Source organism: Mustela lutreola, chromosome 4 (genome assembly GCF_030435805.1).
Source record: "Mustela lutreola isolate mMusLut2 chromosome 4, mMusLut2.pri, whole genome shotgun sequence".
NCBI classification, from domain to species: domain Eukaryota; kingdom Metazoa; phylum Chordata; class Mammalia; order Carnivora; family Mustelidae; genus Mustela; species Mustela lutreola.
The window spans coordinates 108,881,327-108,909,078 of NC_081293.1; the positions used below are offsets into that span (position 1 = coordinate 108,881,327).

Consider the following 27,752-nt stretch of genomic DNA (forward strand, 5'->3'; position numbering starts at 1 on the left):
CACACGGCGCGGACACATGGGCATCAGGGGCCCGCCGGCACCTGCCCGCTCTCCTGCACGGCGCCCCAGCGTACCTCCCCTACAGTCTAGACCTTCACAGCTGAGTCACTGTCACAGATGAAACGAGGGACCTGGGGACACCCAGCACAAGACCCCAGCTTCCTTCTTTCCTGGTCTGGCTCACCCAGGCTGGGGCCTCAAGAGCCTGGAGAAGGGCGGCCAGGGGACCGCGGGAAGGCCCTTGGATACTGGCGGGTCTGTGGTGTGTGGGAGCCCATGTGGGGAGCAGCACTGCGAGTCAGTCTGCTGGAGGCCGCCCCTCCTCTCCCGCACACAGAGGCCGCTCACCAGGTCCACCACCACGTCCTTGTGGAAGGTGCTCCGCCACTCGGCTGCCACCTTGCACACGTACATAACGGCCTCTGGGTCATCCGAGTTCACGTGGAAAATGGGGGCATTCACGACGCGGGCCACGTCCGTCGGGTAGGGTGAGGAGCGGGCCATGCGTGGGTCCGTGGTGAAGCCGATCTGCAAAGGATGCGCTGCTGGGCGGGGCCGGGCGCAGCGCCACTAGCCAGTGGCCACTTGGCTGTGCCCGCCTTCCGGAGTCCCCAGGCAGCCGTTCAGGACTTTTTATTTTTATTGTTTTATTGTTTCCTATTCTGCAAATGAACTTCGTGCATGTCCAACACACAGTTTGGAAGTATAAGAAAATTATAATTTAGGGGCACCTGGGTGGCTCAGTGGGTTAAAGTCTCTGCCTCGGCTCAGGTCATGATCCCAGGGTCCTGGGATCGAGCCCCGCACCGGGCTCTCTGCTCAGTGGGAAGCCTGCCCCCCACCCACCTCTGCCTCTTGTGATCTCTGTCAAATAAATAAGTAAAATCTTTAAAAAAATTGTAATTTAAACAAAGCTACGTATCTTTCCGCCAGCGGCAGCATAAATATTTTGATGTTTTCTTTGCCCATGTACATGTAACACATATTTAAAACTTCTGACACCGTTCGTAATTTGGCAGTTCGCTCACTTAACGTGAGGAGCTAACATTACAAGTTTCTTAGAAAGGAAAAGTTAAAGCCTTCACAGCAGTCCTTACTTTGTCAATGTACTACAAATTCTGTATTCATAATTGAACAACCTGCATTTCCTGACTTCTATGAAACGCCTCAGACAGACACAGTATGATAATACCACAGCGGTCATGCCTGAGCTCCACGAACGTGACCTCTCTTCTACAGCGGGACCTTGTCAGCCTGGACAATACTCACTGTCTTTTTACGCTTGTCCCTGCTTCACAGTTTTTTTTTTTTTAAAGATTTATTTATTTATTTATTTATTTGACAGACCCATCACAAGTAGGCAGAGAGGCAGGCAGAGAGAGAGAGAGGGAAGCAGGCTCCCTGCTGAGCAGAGAGTCCGATGTGGAACTCGATCCCACGGACCCCAGGCTCATGACCTGAACCGAAGGCGGAGGCTTTAACCCACTGAGCCAGCCAGGCGCCCCTAAAATTAGTATTTTAAGGGGTATCTGGGAGGCTCAGTCGGTGAAGCGTCTGCCTTTGGCTCAGGTCATGATCTCAGATTCCTGGGATTGAGACCCGCTGCTTCTCTGTTGGGCCCCCAGGCCCGTTCATGTGCATGTGCACGCACTCTCCCTCAGATAAAGAAAAAATATATGTGGGACGCCTGGGCGGCTCAGTTGGTTAAGCGGCTGCCTTCGGCTCAGGTCATGATCCCGGCGTCCTGGGATCGAGTCCCACATCGGGCTCCTTGCTCAGCAGGGAGCCTGCTTCTCCCTCTGCCTCTGCCTGCCATTCTGTCTGCCTGTGCTCGCTCTCCACCCCCCCCCTCTGATAAATAAATAAAATCTTTAAAAAAAAAAAAAGAAAAGAAAAAATATATGTAATCTTTAAAATTAGTATTTTAAGAGCATATAAGGCCATGAGAAAATAGCGAAAGGAGTAGGAAACGGGAAGAACACGCAGCGTTCCTTAAAGAAGGATAGCCACCTATAACGCTCGTGGGGCTGGAAGATAACACACCAAGGTCACATCACCATCTTCAGTAACAGGGTCAAAATCTCTCTTCTGTCTCACGTTTTTAAAAATATTTTTATTTATTTGAGAGAGAGAGGGAGAAAGAGATAGGTCACAAGTAGGCAGAGAGGCAGGCAGAGAGAGAGGGGGAAGCAAGCTCCCCACTGAGCAGGGAGCCCAATGTGGGACTTGATCCCAGGACCCTGAGATCATGAACTGAGCAAAAAGGCATTGGCTCAACCCACTGATCTCTCTTTATTTTTATTATTTATTATTTTTTTTTAAAGATTTTGTTTATTTGTCAGAGAGAGAGAGCGAGAGCGAGCACAGGCAGACAGAGAGGCAGGCAGAGGCAGAGGGAGAAGCAGGCTCCCCGCTGAGCAAGGAGCCCGATGTGGGACTCGATCCCAGGACACCGGGATCATGACCCGAGCCGAAAGCAGCTGCTTAACCAACTGAGCCACCCAGGCATCCCAAATCTCTCCTTTTTAAAAACATGTTTCTGGCGCTGTCCCCATCTTTTATAAAAGAGCCACCTTTAGAGCCCGAGAACTGTCCTAAATAACTGAGACGCGTCAGACGGCCGCAGAGCACAGAGTCCTCAGGAGGTCTGCGGCTCCCTGGCCCTGGGGCCCCCGTTACCTGGTTGTTGACGACCACATGGACAGTGCCGTGAGTCGTGTAGGAGGGCAGGTCGCTCAGGTGGAAGGTCTCATACACGATGCCCTGGCCGGCAAAGGCGGCATCTCCGTGTAGGAGGATGGACATGACCTGCGGGCACGCGAAGGAGACCCCAGATGCAACACAGCCCGGCTCACCACGGCCATAAGGCACACCGAAGCGGAGTCGCAATTTGCTTTTCCAAAAGTAATGCATTCTGAGATCATTTCCAACTTATAAATAAAAACAAAGTGGCAGAAGAACACAAGACCCCCCCAGCCCCACTGGGCCCTGCCCTGCTCCAGTGGCATACCGGCCAGTCCACCACCGTCTGCTGCGGAGCCCACGGATGCCACACCGGGCATGGCCTGTGGGACCCTCCCAGCAGGAGAGCAGTGCTGGCCGGGCTCCAACCAGGAGCAGCTCTTCCCTCTCCTGTCTCCACAGCCTGGACAGGCCTTCGTGACCAGACCCAGGACAGGTGCGCTCCACACTGGGAGATGCCCCAGCTTGCCTGCCCCTTGCTGGAGGGCGTCCCTGTGCTCACCTGGACAATGTCTCCCTTCCACTCACTGTTTACCCCTCGGTCATGAGAACCTCTGGGTCCTGCTCCTCACTAACCCCTGCCCGGTGGCCGCAGCAGCCTTTCCTGGGCATTGCTAGGTGTCCCTCCTACGTGGATCTGCTGGTGTTCTGCCAGAGCCTGCCCCTCTCGTCTGCTACTCCCACTCCCATGTGCTCGCGCTCCTGTCTCATTCACCCCCCGGGCCTGACTCTCATCACAGTACAGCTCCCACTGTCCCACGCTTGGTGTGAGGGCCCCGTGTTGTCTGGACGGTGGCCCCAACACAACCTGGAAGGAGACGGTTCTCCAGGAGCCTGGTGCCCCCAGCAGGGATGGCCGGTGCTGCTCAGGGTCTGCGTTCATAGGAGGACGCAATGCTGCCGTGTGCAAACCGACTGTGCTGTGCTGTCTTCCCTCCACATGCACAGGCATATCCTAGACCGTGAGACCCCGCTCCCGCAGCCCCTGCTAGGAGGAAAAAGTCTCCTCTGTCCTCTCCAGGGGCAGAATCTGGATCTCGTGAACAGAACCCTGCATGTCCTGCCTCTGGCTGCGGGGATGCTCCCTGGGACGGGTGTGTGCAGGGGCCTCCGTGGAGGGGTGGGTAGGAAGGCCACGAGAGTCCTGCCAGAGCCTTCTCCACACACGCTCGGCCTCCTGCTGTCGGGTGCTCTGGGGAGCCTCCCGCCTAGATGGCCTGGGGAAGCCACACTGGGGCCCTCGCCAGGTGGCAAGGCTGTCCCCGAGGCTCCCTCAGTGTGGTACTGGGTGCTGACACCACGGGGCCTGGCGCTCCTTGCATCTCATGGCGCCCCAGTAAGCTGACCGTCCTGCTGCACCGGGGGCTGCATCCCCACAAACATCCCAGGGCCCACCTGAGTCAGGCCCTGTCTTCTCCCAGGTCACAGAACAAATCCGGTCACATGCACAGAGAGAATGTAAGCTTTCTGAGACGTGGAAGGTCGTGAAACAGACGCCAGCTCCCTGAGCTCTCAGCTGAGCAGAAACCAGCTAACTGTCAGACTTCTGAACGAGTGGCGAGGACAGGCATGAAGGGTCTGGATCCATGGTTGGGGGTAGGCTAGGGTCAGAGCGGCTCCCACACAGAGGTGGGTGCTCGAGGGGCGGGCTGTCTGCACCAGGAAAGAGCCCTCCCGAAAACCTGAGCCTGGCAAGCACGCAGGCTCCCCGGCCTCTCCTGGCCGCACGTCTCACAGCAGGCCTAAGGGCTGCCACCATCTGGAGGGTGCAGTGTCCTTGCGCCTTACCTTCTTCCCCTCAGTGTCCCCGCAGTAGAACTGCTCCGCCTTCGTCTTGCCCATCACCACGGGGTCCGCGGCCTCCAGGTGGGATGGGTTTGCCACCAGCGACAGGGTGATGTTCCTGTCGGTCACGCGGTTGATCCGCCGGTGGTACATGCCCAGGTGGTACTTCACATCCCCAGAGCCCTGGCACACAAAGACAGGGCTTTACTCCTGGGATGAAGGGGACGCTTGGGCGTTCGACCCCTTTGCTCTGTGCTATTTCTATTCCCAGATCCCCCCCATTCCTGAAGGTTTCTTCCCAAGGCTCCCACCCATGGCCCCAGGAGAAGGGCCGTGTCCCCAGTGGGAGGACTGGGACCCGGGGGCCACCACCCATGTGATGGAGTGGAGGCAGCCAGCTCCTGCCAGGGGGTGACTGTCCTGAGTGAGGGTGGGGCTGAGGGTCTCGGGTGGTAGGGGTCCAGGGCTGAGGGTCTCAGGGCGGGGGTCCGGGGCTGAGGGTCTCGGGTGGGGGGGTCCGGGGCTGAGGGTCTCGGGGCAGGGGTCCAGGGCTGAAGGTCTCGGGTGGGGGGGGTCCGGGGCCAAGGGTCTCAGTGCGGGGTGGGTCTCGAGAAGAAAACACGCGCCTCACCTCGTCAGCAGCTTCCAGCTTGGAATCGAACTGGCAGAAGATCTGCTCCAGCTCCTTCCGGATGACATTGGCAAGCACGTTGAGCCGCCCCCTGGGACACAGAGGCAGGTAAGCCCAAGGCCAGGGTGCTGGGGACCGGTGGGCATGGTCACCGGGGCAGCGGGCACACACCTGTGGGGCATCCCCATGATCACGTAGTCTACCCCATTCTCGCTGGACTTGTCAATGATGGTCTTGAGTGCGGGGATCAGCACCTCGCACCCTTCCAGACCGAAGCGCTTCTCGGACGACCACTTCCGCTGCAGGAAATCCTCAAACCTGGCCAGGGACCGCCATGTCACCTGGGCTGGCGCCGCTGCCCACCCTCCTGGGGAGAGACCAGACAGCGCGCAGCCCTCACCTGGTAGACCGCACGAGCCGGGCCAGCAGGGTCCGCTTCTCCTCGTTGGTGAACTGCATGATCCCGGGCGTCTCGAACTTCTGCCGGATCCACTGGCACTGCTCCAGGTCGTTGATGAACATGAACTCCACACCGATGTGCTGACAGTAGGCCATCTGTGCAACACACACCCCTCCCCGTCAAGGGCTGCTCCCCCCGTGGTGTCGACTGCCCACCCAGCCCAAAAGCTGGCGGGAAAAGCGTCCTCCCTTCCAAAGGCAATGGGGCCAGCTGCAGCCCGGGTCGCGGCCTAGGTCTGGCGGGTCATGCTGAGCCTGGCAAGCAGGGAGGGGACAGTAAGAACCGTGGGGCCAAGGTTTTCCTTTGTGTCAGGAAGATGGAGGCACCAGCCAAAGGACGGACGATTCTGGGAAGCCAGCTTCCTTGACCTCAAGGTTAGACTGTGGCCAGTGCCACAAGACAGAAGGGACCCGTGCTGCCCATGTATGACAGAGCCCAATGGCCACTCAAGACTCCTAGTTGTTTAGATTTTAAATTCTGCTTTTAATAATTGGCCCCTCCTGGGAGGCCTGGGTCCCACAGAAGTGTGAGTGCACACATTACAAAACAGAGGACCCTGAGCAGGGCAGCTGTGTCCCACCCTTGGTGCTCACGTGACAGCTGGGAAGGCAGCCCTGTGTCCTGTGGGATGCGTGGGGTCAGTGCAAAGGAAGCTAGAGTGGGAGAGGACAGGAAAGCCACAAGAGCGCCTGGCTTCAGGTGCGGCCTTCGCAGGCGCCCGCGCCTTCCTGAGACAGGTGAACAGGGCCCCTTGTCCTCCTTCATTCCCAGCTGTCCGGGTGACAGCAAACCCCACATCAGCTCTGGAGTTAAAGAAGGACACACCCTGGTGTGGCAGAGGGAGGCTTTAGAGACTCCCCAAACCATCTCCGGCAGCTGCACTGCCTGCGCACTCAGATCACCAGGCTTTGCTCGGAGGGTGCATCTGTATTCTGCTGGTTTTCACAAGAGACATGGAGTCGGCTGGCCAGGTGCAGGACGGGGATGTGCCCTGGACCCCTCACATGGGTCTTCGGAGCAAGGGTGGGCATCTCTGCAGGTGGCTCCATGATCGTGAAACAAAGGAAGGTCTGCCTGAGCTCACAGTACCCACCGAGCACTTATATACACCAGCATCCCGGCCTAGAGAGGAAGATTGCGTCTAAGGATGAAGAGAAGTGGGGCTGGAAGAGCCTTGGTGCCTCTCTGAAGACATGTCACCAGGAGTGCAGGAAGTCTGGGGGCCGGCCTGGCCTGCCGGGCTGTCCTCCCTGACTTCCTGACTTCCCAGTCAGGACTGGCTCCTGCTGCCAGAGCTTCATGGTCCCAAGTCCACTGGGCCGCAGGAGAAGTCACATGGCCCAGCCAGAGGGCCTGTGAGCAGGAGCCCTCCTCCTCTGCCAGTCTGAAAAGGTTTTCCTGGGGCCCAAATCTGGGCTGCAGGACAGAGGGGAGTGAGATGGAGGAGGGAGCAGAGGGAGCTCGAGGAAGGGGGAAGGAAAGAGAAAGAGAGGAGGAAAGGTAGGGGAGAGAAGGGGAGGGGAATGGGGGAAGCAGGAGGAGAAGAGGGGATGGAGAGATGATGGGGGGAGGGGAGACAGGCAAGGGGAGGGAAGGTGGGAGGGGATGAGGGGGGAGGAACGTGGGGTGGGGGTGAAGGGATGGAGGGAAAAGCAGAGGAGGACAGGGGAGGGGAGGCAGGGAGGGAAGAGAATGGGTGAGGGAAGGAGGGAGGAAGGGAAGGGAGAGGACAGGGGGAGGGAAGCAGAGGAGGGAGGGAGAGAAGTAGGGAAGAGGTGAGGGAGAAAATTGGGAAGATGGAAGGGAGGGGAGAAATCTGCAGAGAGATGGGGAGGGAGAAGGTGGCTCCTTGTACTCCAGGGGCAGCATTTCCCCGACTTGAACAACTTAGGGGCTGGCAGGAAACTAGGAGGTGGAAACTGCAGACACTAGTGTGCATCCACCACCAGGAGCACAAGTTTAGCTATTGACTTGGACTCACAGTTACAGGGCCCTGGGTCATGTGTTGTTTTTCCTGTTCTTGGCTCAGTCCCCAGGAGAAAAGGTCATGCCTTTCCAGGCACGGATTCTATCTAGCAGGACACAGCGTGAGGGCAACTCGAAGCCACACCTGCCCCAGCTGCTCCCAGTGGCCCGAGCCGGCCCGCGGTCCCAGCGGCTCATGCCAGCAACCTGGTGTGCACACATGTGTGTTAACACACACATCATGGTCAGCAACTTTGCCCAAATACCTGGAAGCCATGAGCATAGCACACAGGCTGGGACGTGGGCACCCTGGGGCCGGGGGAGCTACGGCCAAGGTCCCCCAGCCAGAGCCTGACTCCTGGGCTGAAAGTGAGAGCCATCAGACTCTGGCCCTCCAAAGGCTGGGCTCGGGACCACGGGGACCAAGGCCGAGGAGGTCAAGCAGGGGGCTCTACACAGCCCCGCTCTGCTCTGCGGGAAGTAAAGTGCTGAAGGTGCCCCGAGGAGGGGGCCAGAAAGCCCCTAAGGTTTCTGGCTTGGAAGAAGGGCTGAGCTTCCCACTGGAGACTGTGTAGGGGTAGGGAAGGAGGGGCAAGCGCACTGTGCCAGCTCTCCTGCTGACCAGTCCAAGCTCTGCTTTCCAGACAACACCAGCACCAGATGCCTGGGACACCTGTGGGTGGGGCTTAGATGCCCTGGGAACGTGACACGGACAGACTTATCCGGAGAAGGACTGGTCTACAAGGGGTGCCGTTTCTGGGGTCCAGACCAGGGGAACCCCTAGCTCATTATTGTCCCAGAAAAACAACATGATCATGGGGCGAATTTACATTTTTCTAATATGAATGAAGGAACTCTCAGACTCTATTTGGTCAATGTATCAAAACATTCTCTCTCTGGTACTTAAGTCACTCAGATATTCTGCGTGCTTCCAGAACTCAGCGGCCCCAAGGGGCTGCTGGCCACGCTGGACAGAGCGGGTCTAGACACTGCTGTCAGTGGTGAGGCCAGCGCAAAGGGAGGAAAAGGATGATGCTGGTCCTGGGTAGGTCCATTGGGTAATCCTGCCCACCTCTCCCCATCCCTCCCCGAGGCCCACACCCCTCCCCATGTCCACACCATCATGTTGGCACGAGTTCTCCAAGTCTCCTCATTTCCCCAACAGCCCGTGGGGAAGTGATGAGGGCCAAGCTGAAATACTGACACCATGGGACGCTTGTCACAAGTTAAAGACAATGTCCCCAACAGACACTCAGACTTTTTTAGGCCACCACAGCCACGAGTGACACCAGCAATCGGATTCTGCTTTTCTGACCAGACCCCACTGGCTGCAGCAGGTCCCCGTTCATCAACCCCCGAGTCCCGGACTGGGGTGTGAGCAGCAGTGCTGGTGCCTGGCTCAGAGAGCCCCGCTGCTGGGAGTCGTGCAGCTGGGGCTTGCCAGGAACGCCAGGTGCCGCCTGCGGTCCAGAGTACGTGCCCCACAGCGCGCTGGGTGACAGCATGCTCCCTTCTGGGGAACCCCATGCCAGAGTTCTTGTTTCCTCTGTGTGTCTTACTAGGTAGCGTGGGCACCGACCCCCCCCCACCCTCTATGGATGAGGGGCCGGACAAGGTGGCCGGCAGCAGAGCCCCGTGACGCAGCTCCATGCAAACCAGGTCCCGAAAGGCGAAGGGAAAGAAGAAAACAGAGGAAGGGTGGGAGAGCAGACAGACCTCTGTCTGGAGTGGGGAGCCCCGCTCCAGCCGTAGCCCAAGGCGCCCGGTCCCAGCTGGCAGAGCACGGGTGCTGGGAACCCCCACACCGGACATAAGCTCCCATGGGACCCAAACGCACAGAGACACTTTTTCTCCTCTGCGCTAGATGGTAAAAATAAAAAGCATGAATTTTTACCTACAAGAGAGCAAATAAGCTCCCCTTTCTTACACTTTTAAATGTGAGAGTCCCAAGAGAAATGACCACCCTGCTGGGAGGCCCCGTCAACACAGGCTCCGGCAAGCGCACACCACCACTGTGCCCGCCGCTGCACGCTCACCTCCAGCCGCCGGATGATCTCTCGCAGAGGAAGCGCCGACTCTTGCCCCCCGATGAACGTGGTGGTGGGCAGGTGGAAGACCTTGTCCAGGTCAGACTCGTCCAGGCCGTAGAACCCTGCAGGGGTGTGGAGAGACGGGCACAGCCACACAGAGGCCACAGTTTAAGGAAAGGGGAAGGGATTCCCCGGAGGACAGAAAAGAGAAAAGAAAAAAATTCATAAAAATCTCTGATATACATGAAAATAAGTAATAGTTTACAGCCAGAAACACACACTTGATAACAAACAGAAGCTGAGAATATTGCCAGCACCGTAGCTAAACAAGAGTAAATCCGTGTTACACGTGTGTCAGTCCTGAGCATCGTAATCCTAACTCAGAAACAGATGCACTGCAAGGTCCCGGACACACAGATTCGACTTGGAAGGCACTGGTGAGTGGATCGGAGAGCAAAGGAGAAGTAGTTCAGGAAGGAGCATAGGCAGAGACTGAGGAGCTGGCGTGGGGGAGCCCTGCGTCCTGTGTGAGGACAGGACGGCAGCCGGGGGATGGAGGCAGGGGTGACGGCCGCCCCCTCTCCGAACCGCCCGTCTGCACCTGTCCTGCACGGGGTACTCGGCAGGCCTCCCAGCCCCCGCTAACACACATCCACGGACTAGTCACCAGTACTTCCCACAGTGCCCGCTATGCAGGCGCCTCCTCTGACAGCGGATCTCAAACTGACCCAAACGCAGGCGAAGGGCTCCTCCTCGGGCATGATGGTTTTGTTTCCTGTCACAGTGACTGTCACGAGTAAAAGGCTTGGAGGACTGCCGGGTGACAGAGCAGACTGGGCTCCTGCCAACCTTGAGAGCTCATGCCGGTGGGGGTCACACCAAAATGCCGGACGCCAGCAGGCCACAGCCCGGGACACCCAGCTGCCAAGGTCACACTCTGTCCCGGTTTTGGCCTAAATGCTGACGGAACAGAGGGCCGGGAGTCAGCCTCAGGCTGTGGCAGGCAGAACCCAGGAGGTCTTATATCTGCAGGCCCCACTCCAGGGCTGACACCCCGTCAAGGTCATTGGTCATGGGGGGACCAGGAAAGTCCAGGTGTTCCCATCCAAGCTGCCATGGGGACCATAGCCCTAATGCATTTAACGCTTTAGCACACATTTTTTAAGTCTTAAAAGCAAATTCTATTTCCTAAACCCTTTTGGCTTTCTTGAAACAAATGCAAACTGGCAAGCTTTTTCATGTTGGGGCAGTGTCAGCAGCAGTGGCTTGGGGAAAGGCACGCACCCCTTTCCTGCTGTTCTATCCAGAATGAGGTCAGGCCACCACACAGTTCTGCTGAGGCTCTGGGAGCTCACCAGCTAGCTGGTGTTATTTACGGAGGACAGTCAGGATCACATGGGGGGCATTTTCCCCAGATGATGAGAACAGGCATGCATACTCTGTTGGAAATGCGCTGATCTAGAGAGCCTCAGCATGGTAGGACCCACCCAGCATGTGCGCGGCTCCTCGCCCTGTCAGTCTGCACTGACCAGTCCCAGGCTGTCCTATGGCTACGTTCTTTAGTCACAGAAGAAACTGACTTTTGGACACCTGCTTCCGGGAAGGTGGAGCAGACATATTTCTAACTGTGCCCCACGAACTGCAACTACAAAGCCCAGACACCAGAGGTAAAACAAACACAGTGCAGAAGAAGGCTGACCAGCCAACAAGGCCCCCAGATCTCCTTCTGGGCTCTCACACCCCAAACTTGGGGCAAAGAACAAGCAACCTGAGAACTCTTCCAGATACAGACAAAAAGAGCCCCAGTGAAAGCCACTCTCTCTAAAGGGTCAGGAAAGGGGCAGCGGAGCAGGGCCGAGAATTCAGACAATGACCACTCTATTCTGCCCAAATATGCAGTACACGCTGCAGCCCAGTCACACCCCTGCAGGCTGCGAGGCACTCCAGCATCCAGCTCCATCACAGGGTTTCAGGGAAGGCCCAACAGGGAGCCCAGACTTGCTCCCCAAGAAGTGGATGCACCAGCCCACTTCCCCATCCCAGCATCAGCGGAGTCCGTGGGCACTGGGGCCCCTCCCTCCAATGGCAGTGTTTAGACAGGCCCTGCTGTAACAGACATCGGAGTATGATTCTAAGTCTGATAATACCCAAACATCCCGGTTTCTATAAAAGAATCCCTCACAACAAGAACCAGGAATCACTCAGACTGAATGGGGAAAGATAACCTATGGAACCAGCTTCCAGTAGCATGGACACTGGAACTACCTGCTTGGGGCTCTCCAGGAGCTATCCTCGACACTTCAGTAAGCACTCAGAATATGACAGGAACAGTGGGCAACTGAGTGTCTACAAAAACCGAAGATGCATAAAGGACCAAATGGGAAAGTCTGAAACTGCAAAATGTAATCACCCGAATTAAAGTGGGCAGGTGGGGTTGAGGGCAGAGGCAAGGTCAGAGGACCAAGGACCCTGAAGACAGAACAATAGAGATGAACCAATGTGAACAACAGAGAGAAATGAAGAAAGCCTTGGGGACATGAACGTAAAACAAAAGCCTTCATGTTTGTGCACAAGAATCCCAGAAGGGGAGGAGGGAGAGGGAAGATGAAAAAAGGGACCTGGAAAATAATGGCTGAAATGCCTAAAATATGGCCAGAGACTTCAACCCACAGATCGAAGAACAGGGTGAACGCCCAGGAGAAACACAAAGAAAACCACGCCAAACATGGCATAATTACACTGCTCAAAATTAAAGACAAAGAAAAAATCTTGAAAGCAGCCAGAGTAAAAGGAGGGAGAAACCGCTTGAAGGCAGAGGGTTTCTCATCAGGAGCCGGAGTGCAGGGGAACACGGGTGCACACTTTTTCAGAGACCTGTGTCCAGGGATGACGCCCTTTAGGAATGAAGGAGAAATGGAGGCATTCTCAGTTGCAGGGAATGGAAAGAGTCTGTCACTTACAGGAATGGCTACAGAAAATTCTCTACAGAGAAAGGAAATGACATCAGAAGGGATCTTAGACATTAGGGAGGAGGAACATGGAATAAAAAGGACAGGTTAATAAAGCAGACTTCCGTTCTCTTCCTGGGTCTTTTAACTTAGGGCTGATGGTTGAGGCCAAACTATGCCACTGTCTGATGTGGTTCTAAACACGTAGAGAAAATATTTAAGGCAATTTTATTTTAAATGAAGACAATAAAGGGATAGAGAGGAAGATACACTGTCTACACTTCATTTGAACTCATAAAATAGCAATACCAGTAGATTGTGATGAAATGTAGATAAAGAATATCATACCTAGATAAGCACAGAAAAGACTGAAAGCAACTACTAAAAACACAAAAATATGACCAAAAATACTATATAAAAATATGAAATTCTAAAGTATAGGCTTAAAAGCCCATCTGAAGTCAGGAGAAAGAGGGCAGAAAAATAAAAAAGAGAATAAACAGAAAATAAAGAACAAGATATTAGACTTAAGCCCCAGCATATCAATAATTACATTAAATATAAGTGATCTAAATATACCAACTAGAAGACAGAGACTGGAAAAATGGATTAAAAAAAATGAACAAGAAATCCACTTCAAATATAATGACATAGACAGATTAAAAGTAAAAGGATAGAAAAAAATAAAAATGTAAACACAACCAAAAGCAAAGGTAGCTGTATTATTATGAGATATAGTAGACATCAGAGCAAAGAAAATTACTAGACACAGTGAATAGCATTACGTGACGACAGGTCAATCCACCCGGAAGACAGGAATCCTAGCCGTGCATGCACCCAATGATGGAACTACAAATAACATGAACCAAAAACTGAGGACAGGAAGGAGAAACACACAGGGGTGCCTGGGGGGCTCAGATGGTTAAGCGTCTGCCTTTGGCTCAGGTCATGATCCCAGGGGCCTGACAATGGGGCCCCGCATCGGGCTCCCTGCTCAGTGGGGAGTCTGCTTCTACCTTTCCTTCTGCCATTCCCTCTGCTTGTACTCTCTGACTCCATCTCTCTATCAAATACATAAATAAAACATTAAAAAAGGGAGTGAAAAAGGAGAAATAGAGAAACCCACAAGTATAGTTGGAGACTTCAACTTTTCTCTCTTGAGAATTCATTGAAAGAGTGAACAGAAACTCGCCAAGGATACAAGAGTCAACAACCACCGACCAGCAAGCTCTAACGGGCATTTACGGAACACTGCACCCAACCACAGCAGAGTACACCTTAGTCCCAAGTGCCCTGGGGCATATGGGAAGACAGACAATTCCTGGGCCATAAAAACTCCTGGTCAAGTTTAGTAGAACTGAAATCATACAGAGTGCATTCTCTAACCAAAATGGAATTAGACTAGAAATCAGTAAGACAGATAAAGGAAAATCTCCAAATTACTGGAAATGAAACTACACACTCCTGCACAATCCATAAATGATGGAGGAAGTATTACAGGGTATTAACACACTGAACTGAATGAAAATGAAAATATGATACCAAAATCTGTGTCACAGCTAAAGCAGTTCCCAGAGGAAAATCTCAGCAGTAAACACACACATTACAGAAGAGGCAAAGTCTCAGGGCGCCAGAGTGGCTCAGTCACGTAAACAGCTGACTCTTGGCTTCAGCTCAGGCCATGCTCCCGGGGTTGTGAGATCAGCTCTGGGTGAGGCTCCATGCTCAGCACAGAGTCTGCTTGAAGTCGCCTTCTCCCTCTACCCCTACCCGCCACGTGCAACAGACATGCACACTCTCTCTCCCCCTCTCTTTCTAAATAAATAAAATCTTAAACAAAACAAACACTAACAGAGACACAAATTACAGGTATCAGGAACAAAACAGGGTAGCAATACAGACTCTGCAGATATTAACAAGATACTAAGGGAATCCTATGAACCACTCTCTGTAAGTACACTTGACAAGTCAGATGACAGCATTCGGAGAACAATACAAACGGCCATTACTTGACCCAGTACAAAGCAATTTGCAAGAGCTCTACAACCATTAAGGACACTGAATTTCTAAATAAAAAGAAACACCCATGTGTTCTTGCCGAAGAAGTCTACCAAATGCTTCAAGAATAATTAACACCAGGGGCGCCTGGGTGGCTCAGTGGGTTAAGCCGCTGCCTTCGGCTCAGGTCATGATCTCAGGGTCCTGGGATCGAGTCCCACATCGGGCTCTCTGCTCAGCAGGGGCCTGCTTCCCTCTCTCTCTCTCTGCCTGCCTCTCCATCTACTTGTGATTTCTCTCTGTCAAATAAATAAATAAAATCTTTAAAAAAAAAAAAAAAAAAAAAAAAAAAAAAAGAATAATTAACACCAGCTCCACATAATTTCTTTCAACACAGAAAAGAAAGAAGGAAAAAAAAAACCCAACCACAATAATTCATTTTATGAGGCTAGAACTACCTTGATATGAATGGCAAAGACAGATGAGAAAAGAAAATTACAGACCAACATCCCTCATTAATATAGATGCAGGAAATATGTAGTTGCAGCAATATTTAAAAAGAATTCAGGACTGTGACCAATGAAGTTTATTCCAGTGATACAAGGTTGGTTCAATATTTGAAAATCAATCCGTGTAATCCGCCATACTATCATGTTTAAGAAAAATCATCTGTGTCAACAGATGCAGAACATTTTCACACTTCTTCAAAATAAAAACCGGCAAAAAAATATGAATAGAATGGAACTTTGTCAACTTGATAAAGAACATCTATAAAAAAATCTATAGCTAATACTAAATTGGTGATGAAGGACTGAGAGCTTTCCCCCTAAGATCAGAAACAAGGTGAAGATGTTTATTCTCAGCACTCTTACTCAACAGTGTTCAGGATTCTCGCCAGGGTAATTAGGCATGCAAAGGGAATAACAGGAACACGGGTTAAAAAGGAAGAAATAATTATTCCTCTTGTTAGATGACATGATTCTCTACACAGAAAATTCTACAGAACCTACTCCCCCCAAAATAAAGTCCTAGAGTAAGTGAGCTCAAGTAAGGCCACAGGATACAACATGAACACAAAAATCCACTGTATTTCTAGAAATTAGTAATGATATGTAGACACTAAAATTAAAAAGAAAAAGAATCTTGGGTATAAATCTAACACGACATTTCCAGGACTTACACAAAAAGTACAAAAAACTGGTGAAAGAAATAAAAAATGATCTAAGTAAACAGACAGGCATACTAGGTTCATGGATTGGGAGGCAATGGAGTCAACATGCCAATTTTCTTAAAAGGATCTGTGGATTTAGCACTGCTGTCACCAAAATGTCAGCAACTTGTGTGAATAGACAAGGCACTTCTCAAACTCATCTGAAAGAGAAAGGCCCTAGAACAGCCACAACAGTTCCGAAGCAGGAAAATAAAGCTCAGTAGTTAGGGTAACCAAGAGAGTTTCAGTGGTGGGGGAACAGGTACAGAGACTATAGGAAAGGATCGAGAACCCAGGGACAGATTGGTGCAAGTCAATCCAACTGACTTTTGACAAAAATGCAAAAGCAATTCAACAGAGGGAAGAAAAACTTTCCAGGTGTTGGGGCAACCGGACAACCACAGCCAAAAAACTCCCCCACAAAACCAACAACAACAAAAAACCCCTCGACCTAAAATTCAGTTTTTATCCAGAAACTAACTCAAAATGGATCATAGATTTAAATGTAAAATGCAAAACTGGAGAACCATTAGAAAAATACATAGAGGGGTGCCTGGGTGGCTGAGAAGGAGAAGTGGCCAGTGGGATTTCAGCTGAGGTCATGATCCCCGGGTTGTGAGACGGAGTCCACCATCAGGCTATGGGTTCTGCACACAGTGTGGGTCTTCTCTCTCCTTCTGTCCCACCCTCCACGTACACTCTCCCTCTAAAATAAATAAACACATCTTAAAAAAAAAGAAGAAGAAAAATATGTAGATGAAAATCACTGGATTCTTAGGTTTGGCAACAAAAGCACAATTCATAAAAGGGAAAACTGACAAACCAGACTCCATCAGAATTTAGAATTTTGCCCAGCAAAAGACCCTATTAGCCAAAGAACGGGAACAATGCCAAGGTCCTTGAGTGAACAGCGACGTGTGGGACACCCACGGAGAGGGTTATGCTCAGCAAGAAGGGACAAACCAGTGTTACAAACCCACCTGGCTTGAACCCCAGAAAAACTGGGTTGACTGAAAACTGCCAATTCCCAAATGTTATACACTGTAGTCCCATCTGCATAACGTCCTTGCACTGCCAAAAATGCTCCAGAAATGGAGCCCAGGATCGTGGTTGCCGGGGCCGAATGGGAGGAGGATGGAGGGAAGGCAGGTGTGGCTAAGGAAGGCTACAGGAAGGCCCCGACTGGCCTGGCCAGCACCCTGGTGGGACGCGCTATGGTTTACAGGATGTCACCATGGGACGGGCCTCAAGGCAGGAGGATCTCTGCGAATTCTTACAACTGCCTATGAATCCACAATGATCGTGAAACAAAAAGTGTCATCAGAACTGGGGTCTCACAGCTGTGGTGAGATGGAGGAAAAAGAGAACTGCCCAGGACCACCTAGCATGGAAGGAAGACTAGCCACCAGGGGCGTGACAACAGGCAGATGGACCCCAGCCCTCACTCTGGATTCTTCAAAGTGTTTTGCCCAGAACCACAGGTCACTGAGGATTCCTTACGTCATGAAGTAAGTTTCTATCAGTACTTTAGTTGTCCTTCAAACATGGGAAGATCAAAAGAGAATCTTGTCCCAAATGCCCCAGAAACAGAACCAGAAAGAATCCAGAGCCCAGTCGAAGGCACAGCACGGAAGGTGGAGGAGAGGGTGTGCTGACATGCAGACGCCGTGTGGCCTCCGCCCCGGCCCGCTGGGCAGGAGCTCCAGGCGGCCTGCACTGGAGACAAGCTCAGCAAAGCAGCAGCGAGACACATGGGAGGTGAGAATGGACAGGAACAGAAATGACACAGAAGTGGCGCCCCCTGCTGGGTGATAGTGGAGTGATGGGACAATGCATGTGAGGACAAGGAACAGCCAACTTTCCCCAAATGGCATGCTGGGAAAAGTTGCACATCCTGCTCAAATGAGGTCCTCAGCTCTGGAGAGGTGAAGGGCGCATTATTTTCCTACCTCCTACTGTTAGCATTCGGAGTCGTTCCTTGAACACTGCAAGGTCTGAGAGGCAGAGTGAGGTGGCGTGGGTGAGCGCAGAAGGAAAAAGACAGCGAGAGTTAGTTCCAGACCCGGACATCCCAACCCTGCACCGTCACTGCGGTCACGGGGGGGGGGGGGTGGGACAGACACCGCCACACAGACAGACACTGAAGGGGAACAGGGTGGGGCTTGGGGGGCCGACAGCGACTGGGTGCATGTGGGAGCTGCTCAGAAACAGCCAGAATGAGGTGAGCCCACAGGAGGGAAAGGCCGCTTTCTACACAGGGAAGACCTCCTCGCCTCCCCGTCTTGAAGGAAGGGCTGACACAGTGCTCTCCTGGGGAGTCGAACCCACCCACCTAGCCCACTTCGGGGTGACAAAACCAGGGGACAAAACCGGAAAGGCCTAATTTCTAGCAGACCGTCCTCAGAACCAAAGCAGCAGGGAATGGACCAGACCCTAACCCCGTTCTGGATTCTGACAGGTTCTGAAGGACAGAGGTGGGTCCTTAGTCCCTCCTCAGTGACAAGGCAGAACCAGGAGGGAGCTCAGCTGCACAGGACCGCCCATGGTCCTCCTGCGGCAAACGTTTCAGGGCCCTGTACCATTTCTGGATGCCTTCTGGGCCACTGGTGAAAGCCAGGGTGTCCATCTGGGCACACAAAGGGCACACAAAGCACTTTCCTTCTCCTGTCCCTGGTGCCTCAGGAGCATGAGCCTGGGGGCTGGGGTGGGAGAGGGTCGTGGTGGCAGGGCATGCAAGGACTGGTGGCTGAGTGGTGGGGGGCATGCTCACGGCCACCAGAAGTGCAGAGTCCCCTGCTCTGTGTGGGCAAGCCCTCCCCCTCTCCCGTGGGGATAGCAGCACACAGCAAGGACCGCAGAGCTGGTGGCTCTTAAGACAACAGATCATCCAAGTTCCGCACAGAAGTCTGGACGCTTTGCTTAAGGGCAAGAAGAAAGAATGTTCCTTTCTCTCCTTCAATCCTCAGAACCAAGACAAAGGACGACGCTCAACCCCAACAGAACTGCCAGCAAGCCCTGTCGGTTAGAAACTCTATAGGCCACACAAGGAATGTTTTGAAATGCTGACGTCCGTTCACTTCAGGTACTGGTGGATGCTCTCATTCTGATCTGTACTTCCTGGTAGAACTAACAGGAGACAGGAATAGCCAGTGCGTGTGTGTCATCTGCAGAGAACACACGGGGATCCCTGCAACCCACATGTTCCTTCCTGATGTGTGCACGACACTGCAGGAGACATGAGCGGGTAGGATTCGACCATGGTGGCCCCGGGCTCTCTGGGCATCCGGGAGACGCCTCCGCACGACCCCTGTGACCTTAGCTCGGCATGAGGCTGATCCCCAGCACACGGCAGCCCACAGATGTCAAGTGAACTGCTCCGTGTCATTCCAAAATTAGGAAAGCTAACGATCAACTCTATTTTTGGTTATTCTCCCCAGATGTCAAAGGAGCAGAAGTGGCTGTGGCGGACACGGAGTGCTCTAGAAGGACAGCAGGACAGCACAGCCCCAGCCATGCCGGAAAAAGCAAACCCACGGACGTGGTCAGAGTGGTGCTAGGATTTTTGGCTTCTGAATGGGCCCCGCGCTACAGGGACACCTTGTCCTATCGTGCTTCACAGATACAGAGCTTTTCTGGTTTTCTCCTGTTCGGTTTTTTGTTTTTTAACAAGTTTTAGGTATTTACAACTTTGTGGCAGCCCTGTGCCCAGCACACCCACTGGCCCCGTTTCTCCAACAGTATTTGCTCACTTGCTGTGTCTGGGTCTCGTTTTGGTAACTCTCACCACACTCGACTTCTCACTCTTAAACACTACCCGCCACGGTGCTGTAATGGGACGACTGCCCGACAGCTCAGAGGACAGTGAGCGTGAAGATGTGCGTGCCATCGTTACCCAGACACGGCGCTCACGGTAACAGAGGTGTCTCGGCAAGTAAACTTGACCAGGAGCCCCAGACCAGCAAAGGAGAGCCAGTGTGGCCACAGAGTGAGCCCCTGGAGCTCCTCGGTGTACTGGGGCACCCAGGTTTCCTCTCTGTGATCTACAGAATCTCTTCCAGGCTCCCCTGTGTGTAGAAACCTCCCATCACACTAAAGGGCTGTGACCCCTGTCACCGTGTGCAGCATGCATCTACCCAGACCACAAACGCCGGGACATCAAACCGGAGTCTAATTCATGTGCCACACGTGAACGCTGGACACGGGTGGCAGGTCAATGGGACTTTTCTGCACATCCCAGACCAGTGGAGGGTGGTGGTGGCTCAGCTCCCTCCCATGCGAGCGAAACGAGCATGCCAGCCTGCACACAACACAGGTGTGACTATGTCCAGTTTGTCTGTGGTGAAGATGGCAATGAGCCCAACCTGCAGGACTCTATCTGGAGCTTTCCATCGAGACCCATACCCCGACCCTAATTTAGGGCCAACCAGGTAGGCCTTGCTAGGAAACCTGAACCTGTCTGGACCTCCCGAGTGATGCGAGGAGGAATGTGTGCCCAGGCACCTAGAGTCCATGCTCCCCACCCTCCTCCATGGGTGTGGGTTTGACAGGAAAAAAGGGTACAGATCCAAGGCCACGTTTCTGGGGCCCGGCAAGAACCTGGCTACTGACAACACACACCCTGGGGAAAAGGCGCCCCATTGTTAGTGACCGTCCACCCAATCATGGGCCAGTTGAGAAACTGTACAAACGCTGGCTTAAACTTAAAATCTCAATTACAGTCATCAGTCCTCAAGGTTTCTGCCTCACTGGCGGCAGGCGGTATTTCTGTGTGTGCATCTGCTGGTGACCCCAGCATCCCGGCCACCCAGGAGCCCTGCAAACCAGCCGAGTCTGCTGTGACTGGTAAGAGCCTGCCCGTGAGTTCTCTCTCCAACCATTACTTCGGGGGCCAGGAGGACGCGTGTGATGTCAGGGTAGGGACTCTAGGTCTGCAATTCCCAACCCTCTCCAAACCAGTCAAAGGCCAAGACCTTAATGGTAACTGCTTCACGCAAACACCTGGGAGCACACAGCCCTGCTCGCACTGCAGACCAGTGTCTGCAGCCCTGGAGACAGCCGGCTGCCTAGCCCTGGGCTCACACGCCTGCCCACAGCTGCCCCTCTGCCCACCTGCTTCTCCAGCAGCACAGCGTGCTCTCAGACGTGTGCAGAGTGAGCATCTCCCGAGCCTGGGCTCCCCACAAGAGGATGGAGAAGCTGTGCCCGCACCCCCAGGGAGAAGGGGAGTTCAGCCCAGAGGAGGCACGAGGGGGACCCAGGCTCCACGCAGACACGCAGGCTACCCTGCTCCAGCCCCAGCTTTGGGGCTCTCTCACCAAAACCAACTTGGGGGTGGCCCCGGGCTGCTTGCTCCATCCCTCGGTTTCTGAATTCACCTCATTACCAGACGGCCTGGCAGCTACCTGGCTCGAAAGTCTGATCATAATTGCACTAGTTCACAGCTCTGTGGAGCGTAGGACGCTCCAGGCACTGTTCTAAGAGTACGATTCTCAAACAGCCTCACAGATGAGGAGGTGCGACACATCCTGAGCTGGGGTTCCTGCCAGGGGAGCTGGCTCTGAGGCCAGGCCCGTGGCCTAGAGGCGGCGAGGGGCATGGAAGCACCCAGAAGTGTCCAAGTGCACGAGCAGCGGGCGCGCCGGGCTGGCTATTTTCCCGAAGACGTGCACGCACCAAAGGTGACACAATTCAAGCAACTTTCCTGCAGGTTCACTATTTCCATTTTTTATACCTCAAGAAAGAACTCATCACAACCATTTCAAATTCTCAGGATGAAATTGCACTTTCCTCTGCAGAGCAGGGGCTGCCCCCGACTTGCTCTGGGCGGTTCTGAAGGGCTCCTGGCCAGGAGAGGCCACATCTCTTCCACAAAGGAGCCCGGGGGCTCTGGGGCCACGTCTGTGTGGCTGTCCTGGTGCACCACAAACGCTTGCGGACACTACTCTAGGAGAGTGAGGCCACGGTGGCTGGGAGCGAAGTGGGAAGCATGACAGAGGCCCTGCTCCCACTCCTGCCTCTGCCCTCGAACAGCACCGGGACAGGGACACTGGGGCACAGCCAGGCGTCCCAGCCTCCACAGACTAGCCGGGCTGGGAGCGTCGGGGGACCTATGAGCAACTCTGCTGGTGCCTGTGGGCTGTGGGTCTGTCCTGCCGTGACTAGTCTCAATGTGGGACAGAGCAGAGCTTCGCACCCTGCTCCCTGAAGTTCGAGTGAGAGCGCGGGACCACCAGGGCGGCGCCCATGTAACAAAGGTGCCGCTGCGGTGCTACAGTTTGGGGCAGGACAGCCACCCCTACCTGCCGTGTCCCCTTCCTGTCGGAATGCCTTGCGGTGTCCTGGTGCATGAGGCCCTCACCCCTCTCTGGAGAGAGGCCCCAACTTCAACAACTGGGGTGGGCGCTGAGGGGCTTCAGGATAGGTGAGCACAGGTTGCACGGTGCTGGGGTGCTGCTGGGGCTGCGCGGGGAGGAGGAAGCGAGGGGAAGCAGCCCCGGCAGCCTCCGGCAGTTTCCTCCAGTGAAGACGGCAAGGACAGACTACTAGCTAACGCGTACCCTGGAGCTGACGCTGTCTGAAACCTCGCCTTACCTGGCTGGAGCCTGACCACCCACACCCAGCCCAGTGACGTCTATGGGGTGCTGGGGTATCACAGAAGGTTAGAGACCAGTGCTCGAGGAGGCGAGTTCTGTCCCCTCCCGGAGAACAGCATTAGGCAGGTAGGCAATCGTGAGTTTTATTAGCATGCACGGTGCGTCTGGAGGACACGTGGCCATTTCCGGATCAGTCATCTCAGCACAGGTTAGCGGCACGGTGACCGAGAGCAGATTAACTTGAGAAAGCAACCGCAGGGTGAGCCCAGCCGCGCTTATGTGTGCTTCACGGCGGCAGAGGAGGTAGCGGGGACACGGGGCAGCAACTGCCCGAGCGCCACGCCCCTCCCCGCGCGCCGGGATGCCTTCCAAAGTTTCCTTCCTCAGTGTGATCACCAGCGTTTGGGAATCAACACCCAGTGCACAGTGCACACTGGAACTCGCCCGTTAAAGGCAGGTTGTGCCGTGCGCCAAGAGCACCGCACGTGACGACAGTCCAGAGCGAGGTCGTTTCGGGCAGAGGCCGTGCCACACTGGGATTTGGAAACTGAGCCAGCAGAGCCGGCCTCTGGCACGTCACGTGACCCGCCTGCCCGGGAGGTCATCTCTCGTGTCACAAACCGGGTCTGCCCCGAGTTGTAGTCTCCAATTCTGAGACTTAGACAATTGAGCTCACAGAATCTGTGTGAAAAGCTGGGGTAAAAGTAACTTGCCCCAAACCCGCTAAATTTCAAGTGATCAGAATGAAGGAAACTTAAGAGCCTCTCCCTTCCGTCTGAGGACGTCCTGGCCGTCACAGCTGTGATCGGAGCAGCTAAGCAGCGCGGCGCTGGCCGCTCCCAGACCCTCACCAAGTTTGTCTGTGGAGGAGATAATGTCAGCGGGCACGGACGAGTCCAGATCGGCGTCCAAAATCCCCAGGGGGTCCAGCTGCGCTACATGGTGCCCTCGTATCTACGGACGGGCCAGCGAGGGAGGGGGACACACACAAAAGGACAGGAGAAAAAAAAGAGGGAAGGGGTAAAAAAAAGTAAAATTACATTAAAATTAGCGTTTACAGATCAATTCTCACCCACGTTTGAAGAAACAGTTACCGGAGCATCATCAAAATTTACACAACTAATTCCGAGAGGATCAAGTTTTGCAATGTGGTGACCCCTGACCTGGAAGCAATAACACAAGCAGTGGTTAAGCAGGACCCGCGGGCTGTGGGGGGGGAAAAGTCACACTTGGTCAAACCTTAACCCAAAATAACAAAATCAGTTAAAAAAAGCCTTTGAATATTTTATCATGAAAGTGCTCTTGTGCTTGTAAACAGAGATAAACTTGGGTCACAGTGAACTTGGCGGTTCGGGGGATCCTTGAGTTTCCCTGGATAAACCAAGTGGGGCCCGCTAGGGGCTGATGCCCCCGTGGGGTTGTGTAGCTCAGCACACCAGTGCCTCCAAGGACAGGAGCGCAGGCCGCACTGAGGGGCACAGAGGCTTCAGCATCTGAACTGAACAAGAAGGAAAAGGAGGAAGACAATCCCGCCCAACCTCAAGCGTTGGCTGCCTGACCCAGGACTCTGCTAGCAGTGTGAGAGCGGGCAGCTGCAGAGGGGGACCTGGGACTGTGTGAAGTTAACGAGGCTACACAAGCCAGGCAACGGTCAGAAGCCACCAAATGCGTCTCCTTCCTCCAGAAACACCCACTGAACAAGACTCCAGAGCACAGGGCCATGCCAGCCACGTGGCTTGGGGTGTCTGTCGACTTGCCAGGACCCACTGCCCGGCCCGTGCCGCCTGCCCTGATCTGTGGCGTCTCCTGGAAATGTGCCCAGAAGTGATAAGAAATCCATGTGAGCCCAGGTGCCCCGGGACCCTGGAAGGGAACCCCCAGGCCCGATTTCTCCTCCTATCCTCAGAGCTTCTGTCAGAACCAGCCTTCCGGTATGAATTCTGGGCTCTTCCCTGCCAGGTGGAGAAAGGTCAGGGGAGCCCCGCATGTCCTGCCCACCAGCATCTGATGGTGCGGACTGCTAACTGGAAGGCTCCAGGACACCAGCCTGCCCCTCAGCCCTGCTCATGCAGCCATGGGCTCTGCTCCTGTCCCAAGCTCCATGGGTTCATTTCCTCCTGTCGTATGTGGGTGCTGGCGACTGAGAGGGGGGCGCACCCCTGCCAGTCCCTGCTTCCTCCTGGTGAGCAGCAGGCCCCCTCGAGACCCTGGCAAGGACCGTTTTCTCCTGCCCACGAATTTTTCTTGTCAACTTATGGAAAGAAAAAGGAGCTATCTGCAGGGCAGGGGCTACGGGTGGCAAGGACGTGCTCAGGCAGGGGCAGACTGGCTATCCCCGGCTCCTCTGCTCTGGGCATGGTTCGTTTCTGCCTCCCTGGGCTCCCGGGCAGGGACAGCGTGCTGGCTCCAGGACACGTCACTGGGGCACTGGCAGCCGGTGGGTGCAGCCTTACCTGGTAGGCTCTGATGAGAGATTGCACGGCCAGGTGGTCTTCCACCAGCTTGTCCACGTTGGGCTGCGCATCCACCAGAGGCTGCACTCGCGCCATGGCGGACAGGGAGCCCGGGCTCAGGGGGAGCGGGCTCTGGTAGGCGGTGCCCGGCGGCGCTCCAGCATTGGTGTTTCGGAAAAAAATGTCCCATGACTAAAGACAAAGAAGGAACTCGCGTTACCCCATGGCTCACCTAGGACGTAGGACTCATTTTTAGCCCCAAAGAGCAGTGTTCCTGGCAGGCAAGCCACGTCCCAGTTATATCCGCCCACCGGCAGGCTGGCGGGGCCGACTCATTCCTAATCGGATGGCCTGACTGCACCCCTGCAGGGTGGGGCCCCCGGGATGCCCCCTTTCTCCTAAGATGGAGGCGATGCGAGGCGGCCCTGCCATCAAAACCCCACAGGCCCAAGGCCGCAGCACTCCAGAGCCGTAATGATTGCTTCTGTGGTGGGCGGCCAGGATGCAGGGGAACAGAGACCTTCCTAGCCCGTCTGCCCCGGCCCAGCTCTCTGGAAGACCGGCGCTCCTGGCCCTTGTCTGCGGGTCTGCAGCTGCTCCGACGGGACCACCTAAAGGGGACCAAGCCTTCCAAGTGTCTCTCCAAACGCAGAGGCTGGACACAGTGTTGGGGGGCCTGGGCTGGCCTTGCTCGTGCTTGTGTTCCCAAGTGCAAGACAGAATGAGGCCCTTGGAAGGCGTGCAGGGCTCACGTGTGGAAGGCTGCCATGCTCCCTCACTGGCCGCTGGGGAGGCAGCCTCGCCCCTAACTCAGGAGGGCCACTTAGGAGCCACCGGGAGCACGTGCTCGGGGATAGAACTTGGATCTCAGCTCCGACACGTGGGTGAGTCACCCAACTTCCTGTGCTCCGTCCCGTGAGGGGAGGACAGCCCCGAATAACCCTCACAGGTCTGTCGTCGAGAGCGAAACACACGGTTAAGGACACCCAGACCATAACCTGTCGGCAGTGAGAGCGTCACCGGGGTGACTGCTGCTCCCAACCGCCTTGTGCTATCACGATCCTGGTTCTGTCTGTTCTTCTGTCCTCGGTATTCCGTGCTCGGAAGGTCCCATTTGCAATTTACAGGAACACCGCGATCTACAGTAGTTTGTCAACTCAGGCAAAGATGTGAGGTCTCAAAAACGTGTTTCTGAGCTCAGAGGGATGAAGGCTGAGGGACGCTCCTCTGGGAAGAGCACTACTGGAAACCAGCAAGTTCAGACACAGGAACGCTGTCTTCCCTCAGTGTCTGAGGTTCCTCCAAGAGTACAATTTAGACCCGGGACCAATATCGCTGACTTCTGTGCTCGCCATCCCAGGACGAGCCATCAGGACGCCGTCTGGAGCAGCTGGGCCGGGGCTCGGCGGGAACTGCACCGGTGGACTGTATGTGACCGAGGCCATGGCGCGGGTCCTCACCGCCTTCTCGCTTTCTCAGGCAGGTTCAGTTCAGCTGTTTGGGGCCCCTGTGTGACCGGTCACAAGCCTGTCACCAGCGCAGGCCTGGCGCACTGCCTCCTGTGGGGCAGTCTGGTCTCTCTCTGTAACTGCTTTGGAGGGAGCCGGGCAAAACGTTTTAGATCATTCTACGAGAACTTCCTCCTTTTGTATTCAGAAAAGGTCATTCTCAAAAATCAAACCATTAGTGGGATGACCGTCCAATACTGAGTTGTACACTTTATGTGCCTTTGTGTCCGGATAACAATTGTAAAATGTTTTAACTCGTTAGTCAAGCTTTTATTGCTTTTACTTTTCCAGCTCATTTGCAGCGTGTCAACTGATGGTAGACAGGCTCTCTCCTGGCACCTGCCTTCATGCCCACGTACAGCGCCCTGTGCCGCATGAAACCTGACAGCTGGGGCACCCAATACGATCCAGGACCCGGGGGTCCAGGCCATCCCCGCCCCCTTTCCCCACCAGCCTGGCCTGCCTGTGACACCGGTGAAAGCCTGTCTACCCTGGAAGACAGCTGCCTTCGTTACTGGAGAGAAAGAGAGGCCTCCTGAGTGGGGGAAAGGAAGGCTGCCTCCCAGCTCCCACCTGGTTCAGGACGGGCACACAACGAGCTAACACACTGGACCCCCACATCCTTTTGTCCCCGTGGGGCTTGTCCGGCACATCTGAATGAGCCCTTGCATCTGGGGAGTGGCTCGGACCCAGGGCTCTCCCTGGCCTCCGTCCAGGCCTCCAATGACCGAGGGCCTGGCCCAGAAGGAGCCCCTCCAAGGTGGCAGTGAGGCTTAAAAGCCAACAGCGTGCTGCCCAGGGCACTGGGACAGCCAGGTCACAGGGACGGCTGCAGGGACACGGGACAGTGGGCAGCCCTCCCATCGACAGCATTGCTCACGCGCCCACCCTGCCAAGGAAACGCAGAAATGAAAGGCCTCTCCAGCAGATGCGGAGGGCACGGCCAGGAGATAACAGCGGCAGGGGCCCCACCCAGCCCGGCCCCGGAAAGTGGGGATTGGGGGGGATCATTGCCACCATCGGGCCTCCTCCCTCTGACCTTCTTTTGTGCTCGGAATAAAACTCCAGGTGACTTCCAATTGGCTGAGGACAAGCGCAGGGCTGGTGCTGGAGGCAGAAGAAACTGGTTTACACCAGTCCTGCAGAGGAGGGAGTCCGCAGGAAGACAGAGGCCGGAATGTGGCTCCCGGTTCCCATCACTCACCACCCCCCCAGGCTGGGCACCTGCCCTCCGGTGAGCTGTCCCCACAGAAGCAGCGAACCCCCTGCCACCAAGAACCAGGGGGCTTTCACACGCGGATCTCTGCAAGCGGGAGTCTGGGGCGGAGTGTCTGTTCATTTGCACACCCACCGCCCCGCAAACTGAGAGGGGCATGTTTCGATGGCTGTCAGCCCTCACCAGAACTAGCTGGAAAGTCTCTGCAAGCGG

At 54.7% G+C, this 27,752-nt stretch overlaps 1 protein-coding gene across 6 annotated transcripts in view; it reads right to left on the bottom strand.

Moving 5' to 3' along the window:
* The window catches only part of OGDH (oxoglutarate dehydrogenase), a 53,951-nt gene that overhangs the window by 7,640 nt on the left and 18,559 nt on the right, over positions 1-27,752 (bottom strand). For 2 of the 6 annotated variants that reach the window (XM_059170691.1, XM_059170692.1), the window contains exons 3-12: positions 24,816-25,007; positions 23,214-23,316; positions 17,719-17,763; positions 9,620-9,735; positions 5,559-5,713; positions 5,330-5,476; positions 5,159-5,249; positions 4,531-4,710; positions 2,680-2,808; positions 349-528 (exon numbers count right to left, since the gene is read on the bottom strand). In XM_059170691.1, coding sequence (XP_059026674.1) covers positions 349-528; positions 2,680-2,808; positions 4,531-4,710; positions 5,159-5,249; positions 5,330-5,476; positions 5,559-5,713; positions 9,620-9,735; positions 17,719-17,763; positions 23,214-23,316; positions 24,816-25,007 — 1,338 coding nt within the window. Of the gene's footprint in view, positions 1-348; positions 529-2,679; positions 2,809-4,530; positions 4,711-5,158; positions 5,250-5,329; positions 5,477-5,558; positions 5,714-9,619; positions 9,736-17,718; positions 17,764-23,213; positions 23,317-23,434; positions 23,526-24,815; positions 25,008-27,752 lie in introns of all 6 variants that reach the window. The other 4 variants (XM_059170690.1, XM_059170693.1, XM_059170695.1 and 1 more) reach the window with 4 other exon arrangements.